Source organism: Pangasianodon hypophthalmus, chromosome 12 (assembly GCF_027358585.1).
Source record: "Pangasianodon hypophthalmus isolate fPanHyp1 chromosome 12, fPanHyp1.pri, whole genome shotgun sequence".
In the NCBI taxonomy this organism is placed as follows: Eukaryota; Metazoa; Chordata; class Actinopteri; order Siluriformes; family Pangasiidae; genus Pangasianodon; species Pangasianodon hypophthalmus.
In genome coordinates this window covers 7,463,941-7,487,494 of record NC_069721.1, presented here as the reverse complement: position 1 = coordinate 7,487,494, position 23,554 = coordinate 7,463,941, and the positions used below count along the sequence as shown (strand labels likewise).

The window sequence follows — 23,554 nt, the reverse complement described above, 5'->3', positions numbered from 1 at the left end:
TTACTGACCCATGTTTAACTGTACTTACTCGTGTTCTCAGGAGATGACCCAGAGGCAGATGGCGCTGGAGAAGCTCACGCTGCAGAAATGCCTGCTGTATTTCGAGAGTCTACACGGACGCCCTGTAAGACTCCTTTCACCACCAACATGACCGATTCATTATTAGCATTGTAAGAGAAAGCTAAAGGCACATTTTGCAAAGCTTTGTGCTAATCTCTTGTTTTTTCAGGACACCAAGCAGGAGAGAAACCTGGTGAAGCCGCTCTATGACAGATACCAGATGGTCAAGCACCTGCTGTGTGCCACACCCACCATAACCACCATCGTACGTGCAGCTTCATTATGCTATCAGAATAACGCACATAATACCAAAATCTACACTGAGCCAGTTCTGCTAATGAAACTTTAAATGAAATGAAATTTCAGGATTTTAAATTGTATCAAATTAAAGACCAGAATTGATCAAAATTATGTTTGTTAGTTCAATGGGCCTATTTTCTTAAAGGACTACCACTTTTTTCATTCATGATTTAAAAAATCACCTTTTAATGATTAAAATGAAAGTATTTTTCTTAACAAGTAAGTCAGAGATGATTCTGTTTTGGTATTTCCTTAATCCTGTTCCATCATGAGCTTCTCACATTTGATTATTTATGATTGAATGCTAAACCAAAATATGAAACCATAATTGAAGCAACACTCATTTTTAATGAAAATCCTGTCTGTGATTTGGATTCAGACCTTACATAGATTTGCACCCTTCCTTAATTTCCCCATGTAACTACATAACACAAATCAGCACACTCACTGCTTTTCATTCTTGGGCTTAAGGAGGAAGAGGAAGGGTCTGATGAAGAGTACGTGCAGCAAACTCAGCCCCCACGGCAAGCAACCCCAGAGTCCATGGAGGAAGACGAGGAAGGGGACAGCGACACGGCATTTGTGTCCCCTCTGGACGAGGTGAAAGCGGTTCGACAGCCTGCCCTCAACATGTCCAACCTCCACGCTGCTTCCAGGTGGGACACGCTTCAGTATCATTAACATGGGGCAGGAACACTTCACTTAAGCCAGTGTTCATAGGACTATAGGATATAAGCTCTGACAACTAACACGAATATTTATAAAAATTTAAAGGGGAGCATCTGTCATTAAGACAGCTTTAATCAATTGTGACATGTTTTTGAGTCAAATGACATATTTTTGTGGTATTATGTCATTTTCCAGGCTTACATTAGAACATTATGACTATGACTTTGTAGATTAGTGTACTTCTGTCAGAGTCATATAAGGGTAATAATGTGACATCAAAAAAATCAACCTCCATATAATTTACGGTCAGAGAAAATTGGCATTGCTGTAAGTATTCATAAAAATTTAAGTGTTTAAGTGTCATAACATCAAACCCTTCAAGAAAAATCACTCACTTGACTCAGGAGTTATGCCAGTTTAGACATCCCAACTAAAAACGGCAGTCCTTGTGACTGTTGTCTGTTATAAGGCTTTATAAATAGATATGTAGTTTTGGTTGTCATGTAGCCCTATCTATATTGCTCTTAAGTAAAGGGTTCCCAAGCTCTGGCTTATATTTTAATATGTTAAAATGTTTCTTACCTGTAAGCCACAAAAAAGCACATTCATTTGAGAGAGATTTGCTTCCTGGTAGCATCCACCTCCTCAGATTTCTCTCCGGCTGAGTTTATCTAGATGAACTTTTGGGCCTGGGGTTGGTGCCACGTCTTTCTGGATGACTCAACATGGAGGAGTTGCTTATTAATACGGTTTCAGAACACCCTATTTTATAGCAGCAGTGTGCACATACAGTATGTACGGAAAAAAAAGCTATTGCAATCTAACTAAATAAACCTGCTAATAATATTCATTTTAATGAGCTACCTCCTAATGAGCTAATGAGCTAAGGTTAGCTGTTCACTGAACCCGAAACATGTCACCCCAGGAACGCAGATATTCACCTGATATTGGATAAATCTGATGAAGAAAATCTTGAAAATCCAATGTGACTTAAAAATCTTACAAAATCTTACAAATCTTAACTAATGATTATGCTGGGAATCTCTAACAGAGCCTGATTCTCAATCTTACAATGATCTTAAGATCTTAAGACCAGTTTTAAGATCATCCTAGTAATCTCTCTGAGAGTGCAATTGATTCTCAAGCTTTTTTAAGATTTTAACCTAAACTCATGTTAAAAATCCCTGAAGACTGTGAACATTTCAAAGATCACGAATGAGTGCAGATTATAATCTGAGCACTATTAATAAGGGATTAGGGTTTGCTGAACACCACTGTGTAAATGTAATGCTTAATGGTTTGCAGATCTGAGCTGCTGCAGTGTCTGCGTGAGACTCGTGCGGAGAAGAAGAGGAGACGGAAAGCCATCAGGGAGTTTGAGGAGCAGTTCTTCAGACAGATGGGCAGGTAGCACTCGAGGGACACACTGCAGTAGCGTTAACATGTTTTAATGAATACGTATGTTACATTTGGCGTTTGTAAAACATGAACAGCAGGAGAAAGAAAAGACACACACATCCACGAGGCATTTCAGTATAGTTAGCTTAATGCACATCAATACAATTGAGAAAAATAAATTGGCAGAGAAGGAAAAAAAACTCAATGCACCAAAAACACAATGATTCTGTACACAGTATTTCAAATATTTTGCAGAAAATAAAATCTATTTCCTTTTAGCTGATATCCACTGATGTACAAAACTATTTCAATAAGGCAACACAAGGGTTATTCTCACTGTGTAAATGGACTCACAAGGTCTCTATTAATGTTTCCTCTTCTCTTTTTTTTCTTTTTCTGCTCTCAAATCACACAAGGACTGCACAAAAGGACGACCGGATTCCCATGACAGAAGAATATCAAGAGTACAAAAGCCTGAAAGCCAAACTGCGCTTGCTGGAGGTTCTGCTTAGCAAACAGGAAACCACATAGACTATTCAAGGAATATATATATATCCTGGTTTGCCTTTCAAAACAGATCTAGACATTTGGACCAAACCATGTTTTTGCTTACATATTACATGCTCGTGCCATAATAACACTACAATGCACTTTAACAATGATTCTACGTTGAGCTGCCCAGACCTCCCAGACACAGGGTTTGATCTAACTCTAAGAAAAAAAAAAAAAAAGCCTTACGTGGCTACTGCATGACGTACCGTGTAAATACTGATCTCTGTTTTGTGCTCATTCTTCATTCCAAACTCAGCGGAGACTGACAAATCATGTGTGTCTTAAAGACGAAAAGAAATGATGAAATATGGCACTTTATATTGTTTTTTGAAGAGATGTTTTTTTGTTAACCAAAGCCTGAATCAATATGCAATTTTCTTGGTTTCTTGTTCTGAGTTTTTTGTCATTCTGATGTAATTTGAAACAAAATGACAGTGTGCTCTCAGACGATCGGACCATGATGCTCAGGGTTCAAGACGGGGGCTTTGTCGTGAGCAAACGCCAAACTTTTATGCTAAAACCCAGAGCACTTAGATTTATAATCATATGCAAACTCACCAGCTGCTGAAGCACACAAATGCTTGTATTAATGGCAACTGATGTTATACAATGTGAACTATTGTGACCTATTGTGAATGTGTCCCTCTATTACGCTTACTTTTTTCACAAAAATGAAATGAACTGAATGACTGTGACACATTAAGAGGCCTCCTGAAGGACAGGGAGAATGACACTGACAAAGATTTTTTTTTAAAAGATAAATATATAAAAAAAATAACTATGCTCTACCATGAAGCACAATGGTCCTTTTTATGGTCTGAAAGTGTAACACACTCAAAAGAAAAAAAAAGCCTTGAATTCCTGTTCAACAATCAATACAGATATTACCAATCTTGTTTTGCCGTTTCAACTGCAAGGACTTATTACAATCGTGTTTTGTGTCTTGCATGCCAGCCGACTTCGAATTGTTGAGATCTTCTACAATCAAGTGTGGTTTGTTCAGTGTCATGTTTGCTGTGTTCCAGACTGAATTTGACGTACACAGCCACAATGACTATTTCGCCATTTGAATGACAGCTTTTAGTGCATGTTAATTTTGCATTGGTTTACGCAGTAGATTTGTGCAAATTTGATTTTGAGAAATTCTTTCTGTTCTAGTGTGCATCCATTTTTTGTCCCAAAGTCCCAGTATTGTGCACTTCTGGTTCCGTCCGTTTTCTATACACTGGTTAAAAAATAAATATTTTTCTATTTCTACTACTTGGCATGTTTATTATGTGTCAAACACAGTATAATAGGTTTTAGTTTAGAATAAATAACATGAAACACTGCAGAACAGCTATCAAAGAAGTGCTGATGTCATCGTTTTTCAATTTCAGAATCATGCTGCAGCGATGTCTACTATGCTCTTTAGAATGATCCAAATACTGTGTAATATAAATACACACTTATATAGCCTTGTTATACAGTATATCCAGCTACATTATCAGTTTGACCAGTATGCTACTTTATGTTGTCACCTTTGGCAAAATATGACATTGTAACTCTAAAACACGGTTTAAAGTTTCACAGCCAATAAGAATTAAAGGAGAAAATGTCACTTTTTTGACAGACATATTATAGTCCCACTGACGCCTCTGAACATAGATAGAAAAATAGGGCTACATTATAGTCTAACTCAATAAGAGAGGAGTGTTTGGTAAAAAGCTGAGAGACACATGCTGTCAAGGAGCCTTGAGACTCCTAAAGGGTTATTAAAGGAGAGTTAAAGAAAAGACACCAAGGAAAGAAAACAGGAGAACAGAACAGAACAATAAGAGTTGCTTGAACAGGGATTTAGCGGCCAACGCTGATGTTACAGGTCTTGCAGCTGGGGTCCTTCTTGGCGTTGATCGTAGACAGGCTCATGAGCTGGTGCCCACTGATCTCAGCCACCGTACCCAGGCTCAAGTCCATCGGGTCTGTATAAATCACCTCGAGGATGATGTCCTGCGCATGGCGGAAAGAAAGGCGCCCCTCTTCGTCCTCAGCACATGTCAGAAACCGGTTGTTGGAGATATCCAGCAAGGGGAGCCTCTGCTTGCAGAATTCATCACCTGGAGAGCCATGCGGTGCCAGCACCAGGATCACGTAGTGATATGCCGTGTACATGCAGTAGAAATCAGCGAAGTACAGGTTGGTGTTGTGGTTGAAGAGAGCTTCGGCTGGCACTTGGAAGCGGAAGCGGCCATACGGTGAGTCCTGCGGTGGAGCCCCAGTATTGAACTCGGTGTTACAGCTGAAGAAGATACCTTCCAGCTTGCCACTAATGGGTGAGCCGTGGCTGCCGCTGTTGTCCTTCACCGATGGCAGCATCTTGTTTTTCTGCGCCTCCCTGTAACGAGGGTGCATTTATATGTAAATATGTAATCATAGCAATTCTTCATGTCGCGTATTAACATATTAGATTTTACTCATTAATTAAAGAAAATAAAGACTCAAGAAACAGCTGCACTCTTCAGTAATCAGCTAGTCCTCAACTGAACCTCACTAGAAATCCGTCAGTTACAACTCAAACATCTAATTGTGTGAGGACCAAACATAACTGATGGAAAAAAGATGGAAAAAGCAATGTGTTTAAACAGCAGCACATACATGAATGCTAAGCTACAAGTAGCACTGAAATAACTGTTTGATCATACAGCAAAGAATGAATAGAGATCAAGGCTTAAACATATGATTAAGAGATATAAGAGATATGCTGAGAAAGAGAGGAAAAGAGATTGAAATCTCTCCATAAAGTCTGTCAGAGCCAAATGCCACTAACAGGGCCCTGTGGGACTCTTCTGTGGAAGGTAAATGGAGCTAATTAGATTCCAAGGTGCTTCTTTCGTCTCATTTCGTCTCTATTTTCCTCTTTTGGCAGATTTAATATGGCCCTTTTGTTGGCTCCATTAACTTCGGCTGCAGAACCAACCGTCTCACTCTTTTGATCTTTTTACAGTCTTTGAATGCATAAAAGAATGAGGATGCAACAAATCAAAAGTCATTCACCTTCAAGGTGCCCTGCATATGTTCCCACATGAATCTATGAACTCTGAAAAGTGGGCTTTTAGAGAAAGTCTTGAGCTCTTGCACTGCTTATGCACCACAAAAATGGGTAGATTTAATGATACCACAAGTAATACATGGTGAGACTTACTTAAGGAATGTATGGAACTTGTGATACACAATCATTCAGTTTCAGTTATAACACTGGCTCTGCTTCTTTACGTAAGTGTTATTATCAATATGTGACCAATACACGTACATTATTTGGAATAAACAGATAAAGTGTTCTAAGTGGAGAAAATAGATACAAATACAGATACAAATAGGAGGCATGCTGTTTACAATGCTTGCCATTAAAGTTCACAGAGAATCTGGTTGAGACTACAGGCGTGTATCTGGACTGGGATCCGGCAGACAACAAAACCAAAAAAAAAAAAAAAAAATCGCACAAGAAGGATGTTTTTACTTTCATGCGGAAGTGAGCAAGCTGTCAGATATGAGGCTCAAATAGAAAAAAACATGTTCATGTTAGTAACTGCCTGGTTTGAATTAGACTAGTAGTCCAACTAAATAGAAATAGAACCAACTAAATTTGTTAGAAAATCTCATGCACAGGTACAAACAAAAATAATAACTGCATGAGTGGGATTTAAAAAAAATCTCTAGTTGAGACCAATTATGAACCTGAGTGATGAGGTGAGTAAAATTGTGTGAGATCATGCTGACAGTGCTGACATCTCTACTTCCGAGTTTTTAATTCACAAAAAAAAAAAAAAAAAAAAAATCTTCTGGTATAGGCCACACCTAATTCAGGTTTATATACTAATCAGACACAGATATGAATATTTGGAGCACTAAAGAGATACAGATACACATACATTCAGATTACGGCATTGTGTAACGCCCCTGATGTATTATATATGTTTTATGAAAAAGAAGCCAAAAGAGGTAATTAAGTAGAAAAATCTAATGAAATATTGTCCTTCACCTTTCTATTTCCTTTTCCCAAAAACTGGCTGTTTCCAGTATCTCAACTATATCAATAAAAGTATTAGTAGTAAAGAAAAAGTTTAGTTTTGGTAAAACCAGCAGATCTACATGCCTTGCATGGTCAAAGTACTCTTTGTTCTGGTTGCGATAGAACACAGAGAATGGCAACATTCTGCCTGCGATAGCCTCCGCTTTCTCCAGCAGCTGTGTGAGATGGACCGTGGAGTAATCTGGGAGTAAGAAAAAGGAAGAAAACGAGGAAAGAAGCCAGAATGAGTCTCGGTAGTCAGATGAAACCATAGCAACAGACACCATAGACAAACACTGCTAAATTATTCTTTTATAACTAAGAGATAATTGGATTTATAAATTGCTGTCATTTAAGGTCATTTTATGCTTAAATTCTTCTCAGGAAAAAAAATATCCCCTTTTTTTTAAAAAAAAAAATCACATTTGTTACAGAGATTCAGGCATCAGACCAACTGGCCACACAAATTGGCTCTCACTGTGCAAAAATGAGTGCAATTTAATTTGTTTCCCCAAACAAGTACAAGCAGCCAACAAGTGCTCAACCAATTTTAAAAGTTTTAGCTCCCTCATGAAGCCGATTCAAAACATGCCAAAGAGTGTGTAAAGCTTCACCAGCAAAAAAAAAATTATAAATCAAAAATCATTGAACCCTTTTCTTGGTCACTGCCTAATTCCGTATGTGTTATTTGCTAGTGTTAATGTTTTCTTTAATACTCCAAAATAGTAGAAAATAAAAGTAAGGAAACCTATCATCATGTGTGTTCAAACTTTTGACTCATAGCCTACATCTAATTTACATAAAACACACCCTAAATTATGCAGGTGTTGTGACAGAGAGCCAATAAAAGGAAAGGATTCAGCAAGCTACAGTTATTCAATTTTCAAAGGAAATAAAAAAAGAAAGGATCTGCTCTGAAGAATAATTGTGAATAATTCTGATAATTGACGTGAAGATTTATTGGGTATTTAAAAATGCATTTTACAGTAAATGAAAAGATATGGCCTGTCTCAATACAACATTCACAGGGAACATAAAATGAGGGTTAACATCTAGTTATATAATGAAAGGAGAGAATGTGTTTATGTGACTACGTGTGTTTTGCTCTCACCGGCTGTGCAGAACTCCACAACCTCACTCCACTCGGAGACGGCGTAGTCTCTGTCACTCTGTTTAGATGCTGTTTGGACGGCTACAGTGTACTCTGTGCGGGGGCTCAGAAACCAGTGGCCTCTCACTGTCATGGGCAGAGGCACTGCCTTTGCTACCAGCTTAGTGGGTACATCCTGGGGCACGCAGAGGGCAGAGCAGGGCATTCATTAAATATTCAAAGCAATTAACCTTTCTCAACTTCATCTGAGCTTGTTTTGAATTCAAATTGAACTCCCCTGAAATACCTTATGACAGTTCCAAATGCTAATTTGTGGGTGGTTAATATAACACACGTACAGCTCCGGTGATTATACTGTATATGTATCAAATAACATGGTTCTGCACAGATGTTCATAAAAGGTCAGCATATTCATCATTACAATTCCACATGTAACCAGCACTATTTAACCATATTTTCCCCAAACATTCTGGTTTTATAAGGTAAAATGTTGTTTTAATCATTTTCAGTGGAACTTTTGTACTTTATGTCAACATAATTAATATGTCAAGATTGGTTGACGGTACTGTAGATCATGCCTTAAATGATTAAATAATAAATCTCTGCCATCACACTTGTATAGATCAGACAGTGATTATGCCACTGTTTCTTTTCCAATCAAATCCAAACAAAATCACATTAATCTGCATTTGCCTTTTGAAATCTCTAGTGAGGAAAACCCTCACATACAATGGCACTAATTATATATACCTTATGCTTGAACTTGTTGGCATTCTTGTTCTCTTTCTTGTTAAGGTCAATAAAGTAGTGTGTGATGCGCTCCTTGACCCTGGAATCCATGTCCCAGCAGATCTTGAAAGAGTCACAAGTGATGTTGCTGATTTTAATGTGCTGAGGAACAGGGAGCTCCTCCATCTCTGCAATGCCACTGTCCTGGGACTTATTTCCTAAGAGAGGGAAAAACAGAGGGAGGCAAATAGAGACAGAGATTGTTGAAGATACAAAGAAGTCCCTGTGAGCTTGAGGACTCTCTTTGTGGAGGCTTCTGCTTTAGAACAAGAGGCAGTAAACAAGCCAACACCCAGCTGGGGTTTGAATCTATCCTATATGGTACTATGAGCTTACATACAATTTTTTGACATTAAATCAACACAATTGGCTAACTTTACAATGTTATGGTATTGTATTAAAGAATGACTATGTGTGCAGGTTTAGATATTGTGCAAGATTTTACAATAACAGAACCTCAGTGGCCCTAGGAGAGATGAAGTCATAATTCTATAATTCACTAGAGAGTCTGATATGTTTTCTCAATAAATGTGGCAAAGAATTATCTACTGTCACAGAAGGAGGTTATTTAACTGACATGTCAGATGACTAATCACAGACATTTCTCCCGTAGTTTGTCAGCAAGTCTGTGAGATTAACCGCAATTAACCACATTTTTTCAATCCAGTGACTACATCTTGCTCCACAACACACACTGTTTTTCATTGTTCAATAGTTTGCTTTCTTGCTGGAAACCAGCGCATGGAAATGCATATACACAGAAGTGCAGAACCAACCAGATTGGAATCTTCAACATGCTGAAGGTTGTGGCCAGAAAAGTGTACAAACCACTTTAGACACTGCATGACCCCTGGGTGGAGCATCTGACGCTGAGACTATATTTCCCAGGGTGAGGCTAACTCAGGGTGAGGCTCAGGGGCTGATATAGACACAGCTGAGCCAGACAGTGAGAAATTGTCAGTGCCTAATATTGACAGTGATAGATTGGAAATAGAAGATACACTAATTGGCATATATAGACAAGAGCTGAGATGAATACAGGATCAAAGATAGGAGATAAACCTTACGCTTGCTATGGAACAGTCATTAGGGTGGCAACAGAGAAGTAGAGTGTCCAAGTTGAACTTATACAAGAGCTCAAGACAGAGTCGAGTGCAGGAATAGAGTGCAGGAACAGAACAGATAATTGGAGTAAGCACAACTTCAAGAACATTAGCATGATCAGAGACAGAGTGTGAGTGAGGAGTAGAAATAGAAACTGAGTTAACAGAAGGAACAGAATCAGACTGATTTTAGAACCAGAACAAAGATTAAACTAGGAACAAAACAGTTGCTGAGTGAAGAGAACAAGCACATGCAGAAGCTAAATGTGAGCAGAGACAGGCAGTCCAAATAAAAGAATTAAAGCCTACATGGGGGACTTTGTGCATGAGAAATTGTGCATGGTCCTTGCAAGAATGCAGTGAACACATTGGCAAGATTCACTGCAGTATTGTTACCTGAGGGCAAGTTGAAGTAGAAATCATATTAACATTGCATTTACTAGTAAATTCCAATAGTGAGAAAATATATTTGAAAATGTAATTCACTAGTCTGCTTTAGCCAATATTCTTCCCATTTTAATATACGCAACAATATACAGGAAGATAATATAGTGAACAAAATGGAACAAAAGGTTGCTAAACACATATACACATCAGACAGTTTGACATTTCTTTCACTTTCTTTCACTTTTTTAATTAGGTTGAAGTGCATTGTGAATGGCTGTTGCTTTCGGATCTACAGAACAATAGAACTGGGGATAGAATTTGCAGGCAGGCACAGCCATAATCAGAACGGACAAGACAGAGCAATTGAGCTAGTAGAGAAAGCAGAGGCTGAGCCTGAACCAGGAGTATGAGTAGAAGCAGGATGTAAGCTAGCAGAGACAGGGGCACACAGAGCAAGAAACAGAAGTAATGGCACCAATAGAGTAGATGCAATGAATTTGAGGCTGGATGGGTTTGCCAAGCTTGGACAAGTGGTGAACACAAGTGATTGGTGTTGCAGGCTGAGGCACACAAGCAACTTCATCAGTGGTCGGGCTAATTCATCTGCTGTGCTATTAGCCTGGGATTTACAGCCTCAAATCCCTTGACTGTAAGCTTACTTGTGAATTCACTTCTTATTTTTGGGACAAACTGCACATGCAAAAGAGTTAACTGTTCTCAGTTTAGTGTATCTAGCCATTATAGAATTTAGGATATTACAGAGTTAGTGTATGTGCCCACTCCCCGGCATAATTTTCGCTGCTTCAAGAAGAGGTCCGAAGTAGGTATTACTTTCACTGATGTCATCCTCATAAGCATCAATTTGTGTACTATGCCCTATACCTAAGCATCTTAACATCTTAACATCTTAAACAAATACTACCAGAAATACTAACTCCTCCCTTAGCATTGGCTATGAACCTAAATCTCTTAAACTAGCAACTATCCAAGCAATGATTAAAAAATAAAATTATTAAATGATTATAGGCCAATATCAAACATCCCCTTTATCTTAAAGATCCTAGAACAGGGTTAGCAGCTAATCTCATACTTGTAAAGGAATAACATCCGTTAAATCTTTAAGTTAGGATATAGGCCTCATCCCAGTACAGAAACAGCATTGGTTAAAGTAGTAAATGACCTACTAGTGGCCTCTGATCAGCATTGTGTCTCCTGCTTGTGTCAATCTCAGTGTAGCTTTTGATAGTATAAATTTTAATATTCTTCTAGAAAGACTAGAAAATTTTGTTGAAGTTAAGGGAATGGTTCTTTCCTGGATCAAGGCTCATCTGACTAAACTTTATCAGTTTCTAAATGCAAATGATGATGCATATAAAAGCCATGTTTGATGTTCCACAAGGCTTCCACAAGAGTTCTTGGGCCACTGCTTTTTCATGCTACATGCCACATTTATGTATAATTATTCATAATGATGGTATTAACTTCCACTTTAAAGGGCACCTTAACATCACGACCATATGTCGGTCTTCCCCAAACTGTTACCGCAAAGTCGGAAGCACACAATTCTATAGGATGTCTTTGTATGCTGTAGCATTGCAATTTCCCTTCACTGAAACTAAGGTTCTAGTAGAAAAACTCACAAAGCCCTGACCTCAACCCCACTGAAAACCTTTGGGATGAATTGGAATGCCGACTGCGCCCCTGCCTTTCTCGTCTGACATCAGTACCTGACCTTGCTAATGCTCTTGTGGCTAAATGGACAAATCCCCACAGCCACATTCCAAAATCTAGTGAAAAGCCTTCCCAGAAGAGTGGAGGTTTTTTTAACAGCAAAGCGGGGACTAAATCTGGAATGGGATCCAGAGCCACAAATTCCTAGCCATATAGTATAGCTCTTCTCTTAGGTAAATGTGGACATTTGGAGATTCATGGGCATTGAATTTTATGGTACACTGTCACATTATGATGTTTTAATGCTGTCAGCCCGCACCCCATCAGAACTGTTGCTCTCATAAACACTGTCCTGGGCTCAACCCAGGGCTCCTAATCACGATATGCTATCCTTTTCAGTAATTTTACTTTGCAACCAATTATAACAATAGGCAATACTTGCTCATGAACTGAACACTATGATGTTTGGGTTTCAGCATGTACTGTATATCCTCCAAGGAAGTCCAACAGTAACAAAGGCCAAAGATGACAAATAGCAACTAGTTTTTATTATATTTGGATGTATCTTAAAGAGTGCACAATGTATTCCAACAAAACACCACTATATGTTGAGAGTATCCAAAACATTTTATTAAGTCCCTTTAAATATAACATTCTTATGTGCTATAATAATAATGTAGCTATTTTGTAGGCTCTAAACAGTGGTTGTACAGGATTTAAATGCATCATTTTCCACTCCCCACTACAGTGTTGATGCAGCCAATTTTCACAATTCAGCATGAGGGAATGAACAAGTACAAAAGAAAAAAAGAGAGAAGCCCTGGGTGAACTCTGGGGAATTCTCAGCAAACACGTTATCTGACCAGTCAGCTCAAACTAGCCATCAGAATCACAAACACACTTTCACATTTTGAGAGTAGATGAAGGGAAGCTATTCAGAATTGGGAAAAACACCAGAGGCAAGATATCCTCCTGAGTCCCTCTTCAGAACAAATGGGTGTCTTAGACACAGGAAAGCACCTCTCCAGCCAATAAAGAGAAAGACAATGAATTTTTCAGTTAGACAGCTGCTGCTGGTTCCTCAATAACTTATGAAGGAAAGAGACAAAGACAGAGAGAGCTGTACTGTGCTGTCCTCTTGAACAAGAGCTGAAGATTATAAGTCACATCTCAGTGAAAGGAGTTATCCCACAGACCTAGAGACAGTTAATCTCTAGTCTGCTGTGCTTTTTAATCATCCATCCTCTTCTGCAACAAAAAGAACTCAGGGAATAAGAACCCACCTTCAAAAATCACACCAAAGATGCCAAGGAATCTCTTGCGGATTGAAGACAAGTACAGACTTTTGGAAAGTGTGTCTACATCTAATTACAGAGCAGAGTATCTATGCAGGTCACAAATACTGTGCTGTCACCAGAAGCTCTGAACGCATTGAAGCAACAAATTAATAGCCCATCTCTCATAACATACACCCACACATACTTGCTGGTAGTGGTGTGGAATTAAATCTGATAACCCTGTAAAAAATACTAAGTGAGACTAATTTTCATACTTAGGAAAAATTCAAGGTTAATAAAATTCCTCATAATTAACACAAGACAGGAATTTTGCTTTTGTAAATGTCTGTCACATATGAATCAACAATTTCCACATTTTGTATTGCAATAATATCGTTCCTCATTTTATATTGTTAAAATGGATTTATTTGGGATTTTATGCCATTAACCAATACAAAATAATCAAAAATATCAACGTTTTAAAAAACTATTCTTTCATTCATTCATTTTTAGTGACCACTTCATCCTAGTCAGGCTTGCAGATCTGGAGCCCATCCCAGGAACACTGTGAACGAGGTGGGAATACACCCGAGGTAGGATGCCTGTTCATCACAGGGCACCATGCAAAAACATTCACACACTCATTCACATCCAAGGGCAACCCAAAGTTGCCAATACACCTACTGGCATAGTTTGGGGGTGGGAAGACAACTGGAGAATGTGGAGGAAACTTAACCAGACATGGGAAGAACATGTAAAAATCTTCACAGACAGTAATCCGAGCTCAGGATTGAACTGGGAACCCTGGTGCTCTTAGATGGCAATGCTACTTGCTGTGCCACCCAAAAAACATGTAAATAAAAAACTGAAAATTTTTGAATGCACATTTTCACCTCCCTGAATCAAAACTTGGTAGAACTACTTTTTGCTGCAATTACATCTGGGACTCTTTTGAGGTAAGTTATATCTCAATCCTGCAAATTTTGCCCCTTCTTACTGCAATCTCTGCAATCTCTTTGAGGGTGGACAGCAATTTTCAAGTCTTGTCACAGATTCACAATCAGCTTTTGGTGTTGACTCAGCCTTTCCAAGACTTTCAGGTTCTCGGCTTAAATCCACACCGGTGTAGCTTTAGTTGTGTGTTTAGGGTCATTGTCCTGCTGAAAGGTGAATCTCTATCTCAGTGTTAGATCACTTTCCCCAGGTTTTGCTGATGAAAAGTAACCCTACAACATTATTCTACCACCATCCAGCTTCATATATCACACAGTATTATCTAGCTGATGAGCAGTGTTGATTTTCTGCCACACATAGCATTTTGCTAAGTCCAAAAAGTTCTCATCAAACCAGACCAGAGACCATTTTGGGGTGTTTCTCACATGCCCTTTGGCAAACTCCAACTGGGATTTGATCTGGATTTGTCTTTTAGATGCATCTTTCTTCTTGGCACGGTTCCAAAAAGCATTTTTTCCCATTTCTGCTGTTGATCTGTTCAGCTTTTTCAGAGGTACCCATGGCCTCCTGGTTGCTTTTCTGACCAGTAATTCCTTACCTGATCAAAGGGTTTTTGGTGAATAACCTTCTCTATATTCTTTTCATTTTTCAGTAATGGATATAATTGTTCATAATCCAACCCTGATTGTTGCTTCTTCAGAGCCTTATCTTGGAATTGTTTCAAAAGCTCATTGGTCTTCATGATTTCCTTTATTCTCTAATAAACTCTTGGGCCTTCCAGAATCAGTTTTTTTTATTTATTTTGAGGTCATGTGACTCTTTAATTGTACACAGTCAGACTCCATTAAACTAATTATGTGACTTATTAAGGAAGCTGCTTTCATGATAGCTTACTACAGTTTTCACAGCAAAAGTAATTAATATTAATGCAATCAAAACCTTTCAGTTTTTATTTGTAAATCATTTTGAAAACTGTTTTGTCTCATTTGACAATATGGACTATTTTGTGTAAATCTGTGACATATGCAATTAAATCTATGTTCATTCTAGATTGTAACACTATAAAATCTGAGAATGTCCAAAGTGGTTGAATACTTATGCAAGGCACAGTATTCTTCAAATTTAAATGCCAATGCATGCACCAATAATAACTGAACAGAAGGGTCTAAAAAAGGATCAGGCAGTGGCATTTTAGATTCTCAGAAAACAATCAGAAGCTTAATACACAGATGCATGTGCTTACAGCAATCTTTGACCTTAACTAAACTCCATTAGCGATAGCAGGCAGGAAATCTAGCAGGTGGCAGAATATGACCAGTGCCCTTTAATATATATTTAATATGCCTAGTGCTTTACTGTCAATGCATAATTAACTCCACTCATCGGTAACAGTCAGTCAGCCTAATTGATACCACATATTCTGCATAATCTGAAGATGATTTACGAAGCAGAAAACCCATACATCAACAATAAACAACTAATGCAGCACTAACCACTTGCATTACAATTGCTGTCGAACAGAAAAAACCCAGGCACTTCTTCCACTAAATAGAGCCAAGTTCCCATTGCACTATCCTGGGAATACAGAGCATCACAATCTTTTGTCCTTGTAAGGGCATTTTCATGGACACTAATGCAGAATAATTATTTAGGGGTTTATTATTGACCTACCTCAAGATACAAATTGTTCAAAACAAATATAATATTTGCACAATTTATTACAGACTATACATTTTCTTGCAGCATGCATGCTAGTATTAGAAGGATAACCAACTTGACTCGATACTAATTAGAAGTATCAAATGGGTAAGCAGAAATCTTTCTTAACCAGCCCCAATGGTGGCAGGATATATTTTCAGTATCCAGTATCTTACTCCACAGTGTAATCTTTAGGCCAAAGCAAAACAACTGGTGATTTAAGAAGGTCTCGAAAAGATTAGAGTCAAAGAGAAATATACCTACCAGCTCAGAAAAGCACCTCCTTGTGATACTGTCACATGGCCGAGCATCCAGCTAAAGCACTAACCCTACATGCCAGTGCACTTGCCTTAAAGGGAGCCTGCCATGCTCCCAGGGGAGGAGCACGGATTATGTCATCAGCTAAGGCTCAGTGGCTCTCATGATTAGAACCGGTCAGAAATGAGAATGACTCAAACAAAGAGGGAGGTGGAATGAGATGACCTTTTTTAGCATGATAAGCTCCTGGCTGCAAAAGCTGAAAACAGTTCCCATTAGGAAGAGAAGTCTGACTGTTCTCACCCCTGCCCCTCGGTTTGCCTTCTGCTCATTCCGCCACTTTTTGAAAAGATTGCATCATATTTTATTCTCCAAGTGACCTAATTACTTTCACTAATTATTTATTTAATTGTACTCCATGCACTAAAAAGAGTAAAATTTTCTGTCTCACTCACAGTCTTTACGGTCATTTTGTTATTACAGCTAATCCAAGTCTCTGAGGCATATTTTCTCTTGCCTTTCTGACTATCTGTTCCTGTGCCAAGTTTCATGTGCATGAAACAAGATAAAGCTAATGGAGGAATTTCCATCCACACACTGTATAGATTCTGTATATAAGTCCAGGGACACTCATGTGACCAGATCACAATAGACAGACAGAGCACACAAGGCCGCTGACAAAGCATGTCTTCATTCTCCCTGTTCTCCCTGATCTTCACTTTACTAAGCCCTACAAGGGTCCTATTCAGTACAAGGACCTTCCCTCTACTGAACTGTGTCACCCTCCTCACCACTACGCTGAACAGCGTGGGGAAAAGACCATGCTTTTGTTCTATTCATCCGGGGTAGTAATTAACACAAAAACATGACACTGAGGGAGGCTCATACAGTACAAAGCACTTAGGAAAGTCATTTTGGAACCCGGTGCATGAGCCCCACTGCCTAATAATAGCATTTGCCTTCTTAACATTCCTTTATATGGAGGGAACAGTAGAAAAGCACCAGCAATACAGTACAATACAGAAGGAGAACAATGTAACGCCTTACTTGAACATTATTGCAGACAACGAAGGGGTCTAGTTCCAGCCTAAAAATGACTCCCATTTAAAAAGCCCACTGTGTAATTTGGTCCTTATTATAAGCTGTACTAGCTAAACCAGTCATTAAGTCGCAACACTTTGACATGAATGGGCATAGCAGAACAGAGCTGGAGCTGTCGAAGTGAGATGATAACACAATCTCACCTCGTCTCCTCTCAGGCTCATAAACCATGCAGGTACTCCTGTGAGCGGCACGCCTGCCCATGTAATGTTTCTCCACATCTCTCCTTTGAGGCCTATGCTGAAGATGGAATAGAAGAGAATAGAAGAGTATGGGCTTTATCAGACCATTCGTGTGCCTGCAGCAGTTCTTGAAATTTTCATCAGCTGCCCTATAAATAACCTATGCTTCATTGTTTAATTCTTAAATCAGTCGAGGAGGATCTCGGAGACGATCTGCCTTCTTGGTAGAGGTACAAGAGCAAATGCTAACCTTAAGAGGGGAATACACGATATGCCTAACATTTGAAGGTGTCATTTTTTTTCTTATTGTGACAGAAAGGCTAATTAAATAAAAAAGCAGACATTTGTTGGTTGCATAAGTATTCACCCCTTTGGGATTGGTTACAATTACAGCTGCTTACAGTCTTCTGGCATATTTCCCTGTATTTAGCTCCATCCATCTTGCCCTCAACTCTGACCAGTTTCCCAGTATCTCCACAACATGATTCTACCACCACCATGCTTCACTGCAGGGATGGTGCTCACAGGGTGATGAATAGTGCTGGGTTTCCAGCAAATGTATTACTTTGCACCAAAGCCAAAAAAGTTCCAGTTTAGTCTCATCAGATCAGAGAATGTTTTCCACATGTTTTCTAGTGTGGACTCTTTCGGTGAACTCTGCATCGGTGGAGGTCACCACTCTTCCATAAACCCATTTTTTTTTTAGTGTCTGTCATTGCAGCTCTGTCAGCATTACCCTTGGCTGCTTCTCTAACTAAAGTCCTCCTTACCCTTTCACTGACTTTTGTTTGATGGCCTCCTCTAGGCAGAGTCGTGGTTGTCCCATATTATCTAAATTTTTAATTACGGATTTAATGGTGCTCTGCACGATGTTCAAATTTTGGTTGACTGGTATTTCCCTATCTGTCATGATCAAAAGTGCACAATGGACACAATCATGCTATAGAAGAAGAAATTATCTCAGCACTTCAATTTAAAAAGAAGGACACAGCTTGTTCACACTGAGTCAAGAGATTTTTAGCAGTTGTAATTAAAATGCAACCATCTTAATGACAGCTCCAGATAGGCTTGAATTTCATTATGGTGAACCATTGCTTTTGTCTGCCCCAGAGAGAGAGCACTCATCTTATGAACCAGCTGAGACATGCCTCTATGCTTTATAAAGTACAGCACCATTGGACTGGCCTGTAGAGGTGCAGAAAAATTTGCAAATTCACTTTTTGCCTGCTTTTTCCAAACACACTATGGGCTCTATGAGTAAACTAAGGCATTAGATTAGGGTTTTATTTACAGTATTCTTCGAATGTTTATGGCCATTAGAGGTAAGCTGGCCAGGAGAGGCACATAGGCACAAGGCTGGGGTAGAATGCAGACATTATCAAGAGACACAGCTGAAATATTCAATTAAATCAGCACCTCATTAAAAACTGTGGACAGATTTCACATGATATTTTTAGTGGTAGAAATTACTGGCAGACTGACAGAACATATAAAAAAAACATGTTCACTCGTGTGTGAGCACTGAAGGAAAGCATTTATATCGACTAATTCCTCATTTCTATGCAAGGCAATGAATTTGGATTTGGCAAATGGGGGATTTTATCAGTATTTCTAGACATTTTATGGATTCTATAAATTAAATGATGTTCAATGTGTAATGACATGTCAGCTTTCTGATTTGCCATGACTAAGTTGTTTGCTCTTATTTGTTATGAATAAAATGTTTCAGGCAGATGTACCTAGTTAGCAATTGGGTATATTCATACTAAAGTGAGGTGATGAATTTTTTGAACATCCACAATATGTATGACGCACTTTTTAGGCTGTGCATGAAGTTAGTGGAATACAGAAAAAAAATCCAGCCCCAGGAAATTAGCAATACATTATCATTATTTCAGCCTGCACAAAAATAGAACTATATACATTTGGTGCATTCTGGATAATGATAGTAATATCAGTCATAAAAGAGAAGAGAATGATGCAAAAATGTTTTTTGCTTTAATCCTGTGATGATTGCATTTCACAGTGCCTTCACATTGACTATGATATTTACAAAAGCATCACAGGACATGCCGAGAACTTATTCAGAGAACATAAATAATTAGGTTTATAAATAGAGAGGTGTTAATTCATTGTTAGGTGGAAATGCAGCTGCTCTCTTACAAACATTTCATGTATACTCCTAATTAGGGACGAAGTGTGAAAGCATGACTTAAGTGGCTATGATAGGAAGCAGGGAAACATGGCTAGTGAAAGTGAATGTTGGCAGTCACCCACAGTCCAGCCTGTCTGACTGTGCAGTCTTGCCAAGAGGTGTTGAGGAGAGTCCAAAATCAGCACATTAGGGCAAAATTAAGAGTACAGGAGCATATGGATGGCACAGCAGGGGTGTCTACAAAACCTGATGAAGCCTGGAACCTCAGCACCTCACATGCCATAAGAAGAGACATATTTTGTGGGGATATTTAACAGTTTCTGTAGTATATTTAACAATATATTACATTGTGGGTGTCTGGCATTGCTGGCAATTGAACTCCCAACTCTCTGGTCATTACCACCAGATCTTTATAAAACATATTCTCTTTAAAGAGTATCTGAAGTACTTTTACACTTCCACAAGCTGAACTCAGACAGGGCAAAATACCTTTGACATTTTCAAAGGAAAATATACAACCTTGAACTTTTCCAAAGCCAGCAGCAGTTAAAAGTTATACATAAATGTCACTGAGTATTTCACTATCTGAACAGCCTCCTTGAGAGTTAGGCTTGCGTGTAGCATTCAGAAATTTTAGCCACTTTTCAGGGACCATTGGCTATAATTGCATGCCATTGCTCAGGGTTAAGCAACTAAGAATATCTCTTTTCATAGAATATATCCTGTATTTACTAGCAATTTGAATGAATATTTAGGACACTGTGAAAAGTCTGCTAGTGTCTACTGTTAATTCATGCATATATATATATATATATATATATATATATATATATATATATATATAGCATTATGCATTGTTAAGCATTTTAAGGCAAGTATGTTTGCCTGTTTACTAAACTTTTGGTCAAATTCTATGCTCATTTTGTATTCCGATCTTGCTTGTAAATAATAGTGTAATACATATTTAAAAAAAAAGGGGTTGGGAGTTCTATGTATAAGCACAAGCAGAATTATTTGGAGAGATTGTCATAAACATATTTCTTTAGCATTCATCGCTCTGTTCCACTGGCAAAGCAGCAGATTGTGTATATTTGAGTCAGATGTATGCCAGGCACCCATTAACAGAGCAGCAAATGTGAGATGTGACTGTGTAGCACGCTGCATTCAGCCAGACTCAGTGCGATTACTTCATACTGTGTGTGAAATATAGCTGTCATTGATACCACCCCCCTTCAATGTGTTTTGAGAGGAGGAATGGGAACAGATTTGATATGCTTACACAAGGAGACACAAAACATAATCGGGACAATCACTAGTCTTGAATTAACACCTTGGAAACAAAAGACTTCAGGGGAAGAGCAGCACAATCCCACTGACTAGTTTTGCAGGGTATCTATGTAGCTGAAGGTTTTGCTAGCAGTAAAATGTTTTACTAAAACTCAGCCTGCATAAAGTGAGAGCTTATTATTTGCATTAATAAGCCATAGCACTACCATCTCTTTGTTCCAAATTCCGCTGGCTTAAATGACCCCTCTATTATTGGTTTCTGCCTGCGCCCAATTAAACACAGTAGCATCACTGGCCTAGACTCATCTAAGCGCCCCATACTGCCAGACTAAGCATGAATGAGCTAATAATGATGAATCAACTCTCTTTTTCTGCCCATGTTTGTCTTTTCTCAAAGCCACAAGCTCTGCAGACACAATTAGTAAATTGATGGCCTGTGCTAAATTGCTCTATTCATTTGGTAGGTGGGTGGACAGGCTTGGCAGATGGGAGCATCTCCCCTGGACCCAGTGCTCACCCACACAGCTGGACCATGCAGAAGCACGCGTCTGAAAACTCGCACCATCAGTCTTCCTCGAAAGGACTGCCCCAGCTGGGGTTTCTAGGGCTTTTCCCAAGGGTTACATATCCCCTCGCCACATTATAGACTGCCTATCTTCACATGGTAATGAGTCCACATGGATGGAAACAAATAAAGTGGATGATACCAAACGACACGTCACTGGTGAGGTGAATCAGGAGCTAGAAAGCACAGGGATAAGTTGGGACTGAACAGAATGTTCCAGCATGACTCAGCCATATTGATTATATCTGCATCATGCCCCATGTTGCGCCACATCAGACCTGGATGTCATGTGTGCAAAATGAGAGAGCCGCCAGCATCTGTATGGTGGTCTGTTGGGCACATATGGGGACATATTACTGTCCCGCCCCCACCATAATAACAAGGAATGGCATCACAGGAACCCATCTGGCATCAGAATCTGTATTAGACCACGCATGTTTGGACAATGGAGACAGTTTTAAATGGCACATGCAGAACTGATTTCAACTGATGTTAGTGAGGAGAAAGCAATGTACATAACCAGCTGCCATATAATGCAAAAACTCACACTCTTTCTGTTTTTCAGCACAGACCATCACAGTAAGAACACACACTCTTTGTCTCTTTCTTTCTCTCTCTCAGCATAGCCAAAGGGGCTCCAGGTTCCTCTAACAGAGTGCTAGTGCTGGTGTGGAATATAAAGTAGCCCTCCTAAGAAATTCACTAGAGCACACACATTAGCCATGCTCTTCAAGTCCAAACTATGTAACAAATGTAATTCAGGGTATACATTTTGTGCACCTTACGATGCACATAAGCATGCAGCCCATGTTACATTGTGGAGAAGAAATATAAGTCCTGAATATTCCTGAATTACATGGTGTCCTTGCTGCTAAGAAGATGAAGTATATCCCGGGACAGGTTAGGAGTATACACATTTGTCATTAGTGCCTTTGTATCACCATAGATCACAACAGCCCTTAATGAATATTTAAGGGAGGAAAGAATAATGCTGGATAGTTTATCAAAATCCGTACAGTGTCGAATTAAAATCAGTGAATAATTATAGGGTGTATCTGGGAACTCTGTAAGTCGTACTTCAGAACCGTAGGCGGTCAGTCCACGCTATAAGAGTTACTTCATTTCTCACTCCAGAGCTTATTCTTTTTTTTTCAAATACCACAGCTTCTAAACCATTAGGGTGTAACAGAAATGCTCCATGCTCCATGCTCCTAAGTCACCTTGCTTCACTGAAAGGCGCACTGCGAATCGTACTGTACTTTAGAGAAGATGAATCAGCACAATGTGCATTATGGATCAGACCTATAGATGAATTGTGCTTGTTTACTACATCATACAGTATGTGTGCATCGAGGTTAGTTAAGTCTAACACAGAAAGAACATTTGTTCTTTGTAAGAGAAAGGCGGGTGTCTTTTCTCACCCCCCACCTCAGCAGTCTTGTCTTCTCGGTGAGGTAGAAGGTAGGTGTCCATGGTGCTGAAAATCAGGCGCAACTCGAAACAAACCCTGCTCTTTATCCTGCCGCACGTGCTCGTCTTTAAGAAGTTGAAATAATCCGAAATTAGATTAGACTTAACCAGTCTACTAAATGCATCACAGCACTGATGTGACTAACACCCAGTAATCCAACACTTCTGGAAAAAGATTTCTTATTCTGCCATGAGGACTGGGTCTGTCTGAACTAAGAATAAAGGCAACCTTTGACTGCAACAGGAGGAAAGCGAAAGCTTCCCATGCACACACACACACACACACACACACACACACACTAAACGAGAGAGAAATGACTTAGCTGGCCAATGCATAGTGCTACCTTCTCTGTCACAAAGCTGGATCGCGTCCAAGCTCAGGTTCTTCATCACGTCCTCGCACGGGCTCGTGGGGCTGCTCACACTGCGAGCCACGCGTGGCACCTCCATTTCTTCTCACTGATGATATCCCGGCAGCAGATCCTGCACTGAGCGGCTCGCCTTGCTCCCTTCCTCTGT

General features: G+C 39.2%; 2 protein-coding genes across 3 annotated transcripts in view; one reads left to right on the top strand and one right to left on the bottom strand.

Annotated features, from left to right (window-relative positions):
• fam13c (family with sequence similarity 13 member C) overlaps nucleotides 1-2,976 on the top strand; it is a 13,631-nt gene extending 10,655 nt beyond the window's left edge. Inside the window, exons 6-10 of the mRNA XM_034309325.2 lie at nucleotides 41-124; nucleotides 230-325; nucleotides 832-1,016; nucleotides 2,335-2,436; nucleotides 2,844-2,976. Coding sequence (XP_034165216.1) covers nucleotides 41-124; nucleotides 230-325; nucleotides 832-1,016; nucleotides 2,335-2,436; nucleotides 2,844-2,958 — 582 coding nt within the window. The 3' untranslated portion in view covers nucleotides 2,959-2,976. The remainder of the gene's footprint in view (nucleotides 1-40; nucleotides 125-229; nucleotides 326-831; nucleotides 1,017-2,334; nucleotides 2,437-2,843) is intronic.
• Nucleotides 2,462-23,554, bottom strand: phyhiplb (phytanoyl-CoA 2-hydroxylase interacting protein-like b). 2 transcript variants are annotated; one of them, XM_053238799.1, is made up of 5 exons: nucleotides 23,380-23,554; nucleotides 8,889-9,085; nucleotides 8,139-8,313; nucleotides 7,108-7,229; nucleotides 2,462-5,349 (listed from the first exon to the last, which is right to left on the bottom strand). In XM_053238799.1, exons 1-5 carry the CDS (start codon nucleotides 23,483-23,485, stop codon nucleotides 4,816-4,818), a joined length of 1,134 nt encoding a protein of 377 aa, XP_053094774.1. In that variant the 5' UTR covers nucleotides 23,486-23,554; the 3' UTR covers nucleotides 2,462-4,815. The 2 variants fall into 2 exon arrangements, with proteins under 2 accessions (XP_053094774.1, XP_053094775.1); XM_053238800.1 differs by lacking the exon at nucleotides 23,380-23,554 and adding an exon at nucleotides 16,282-20,487.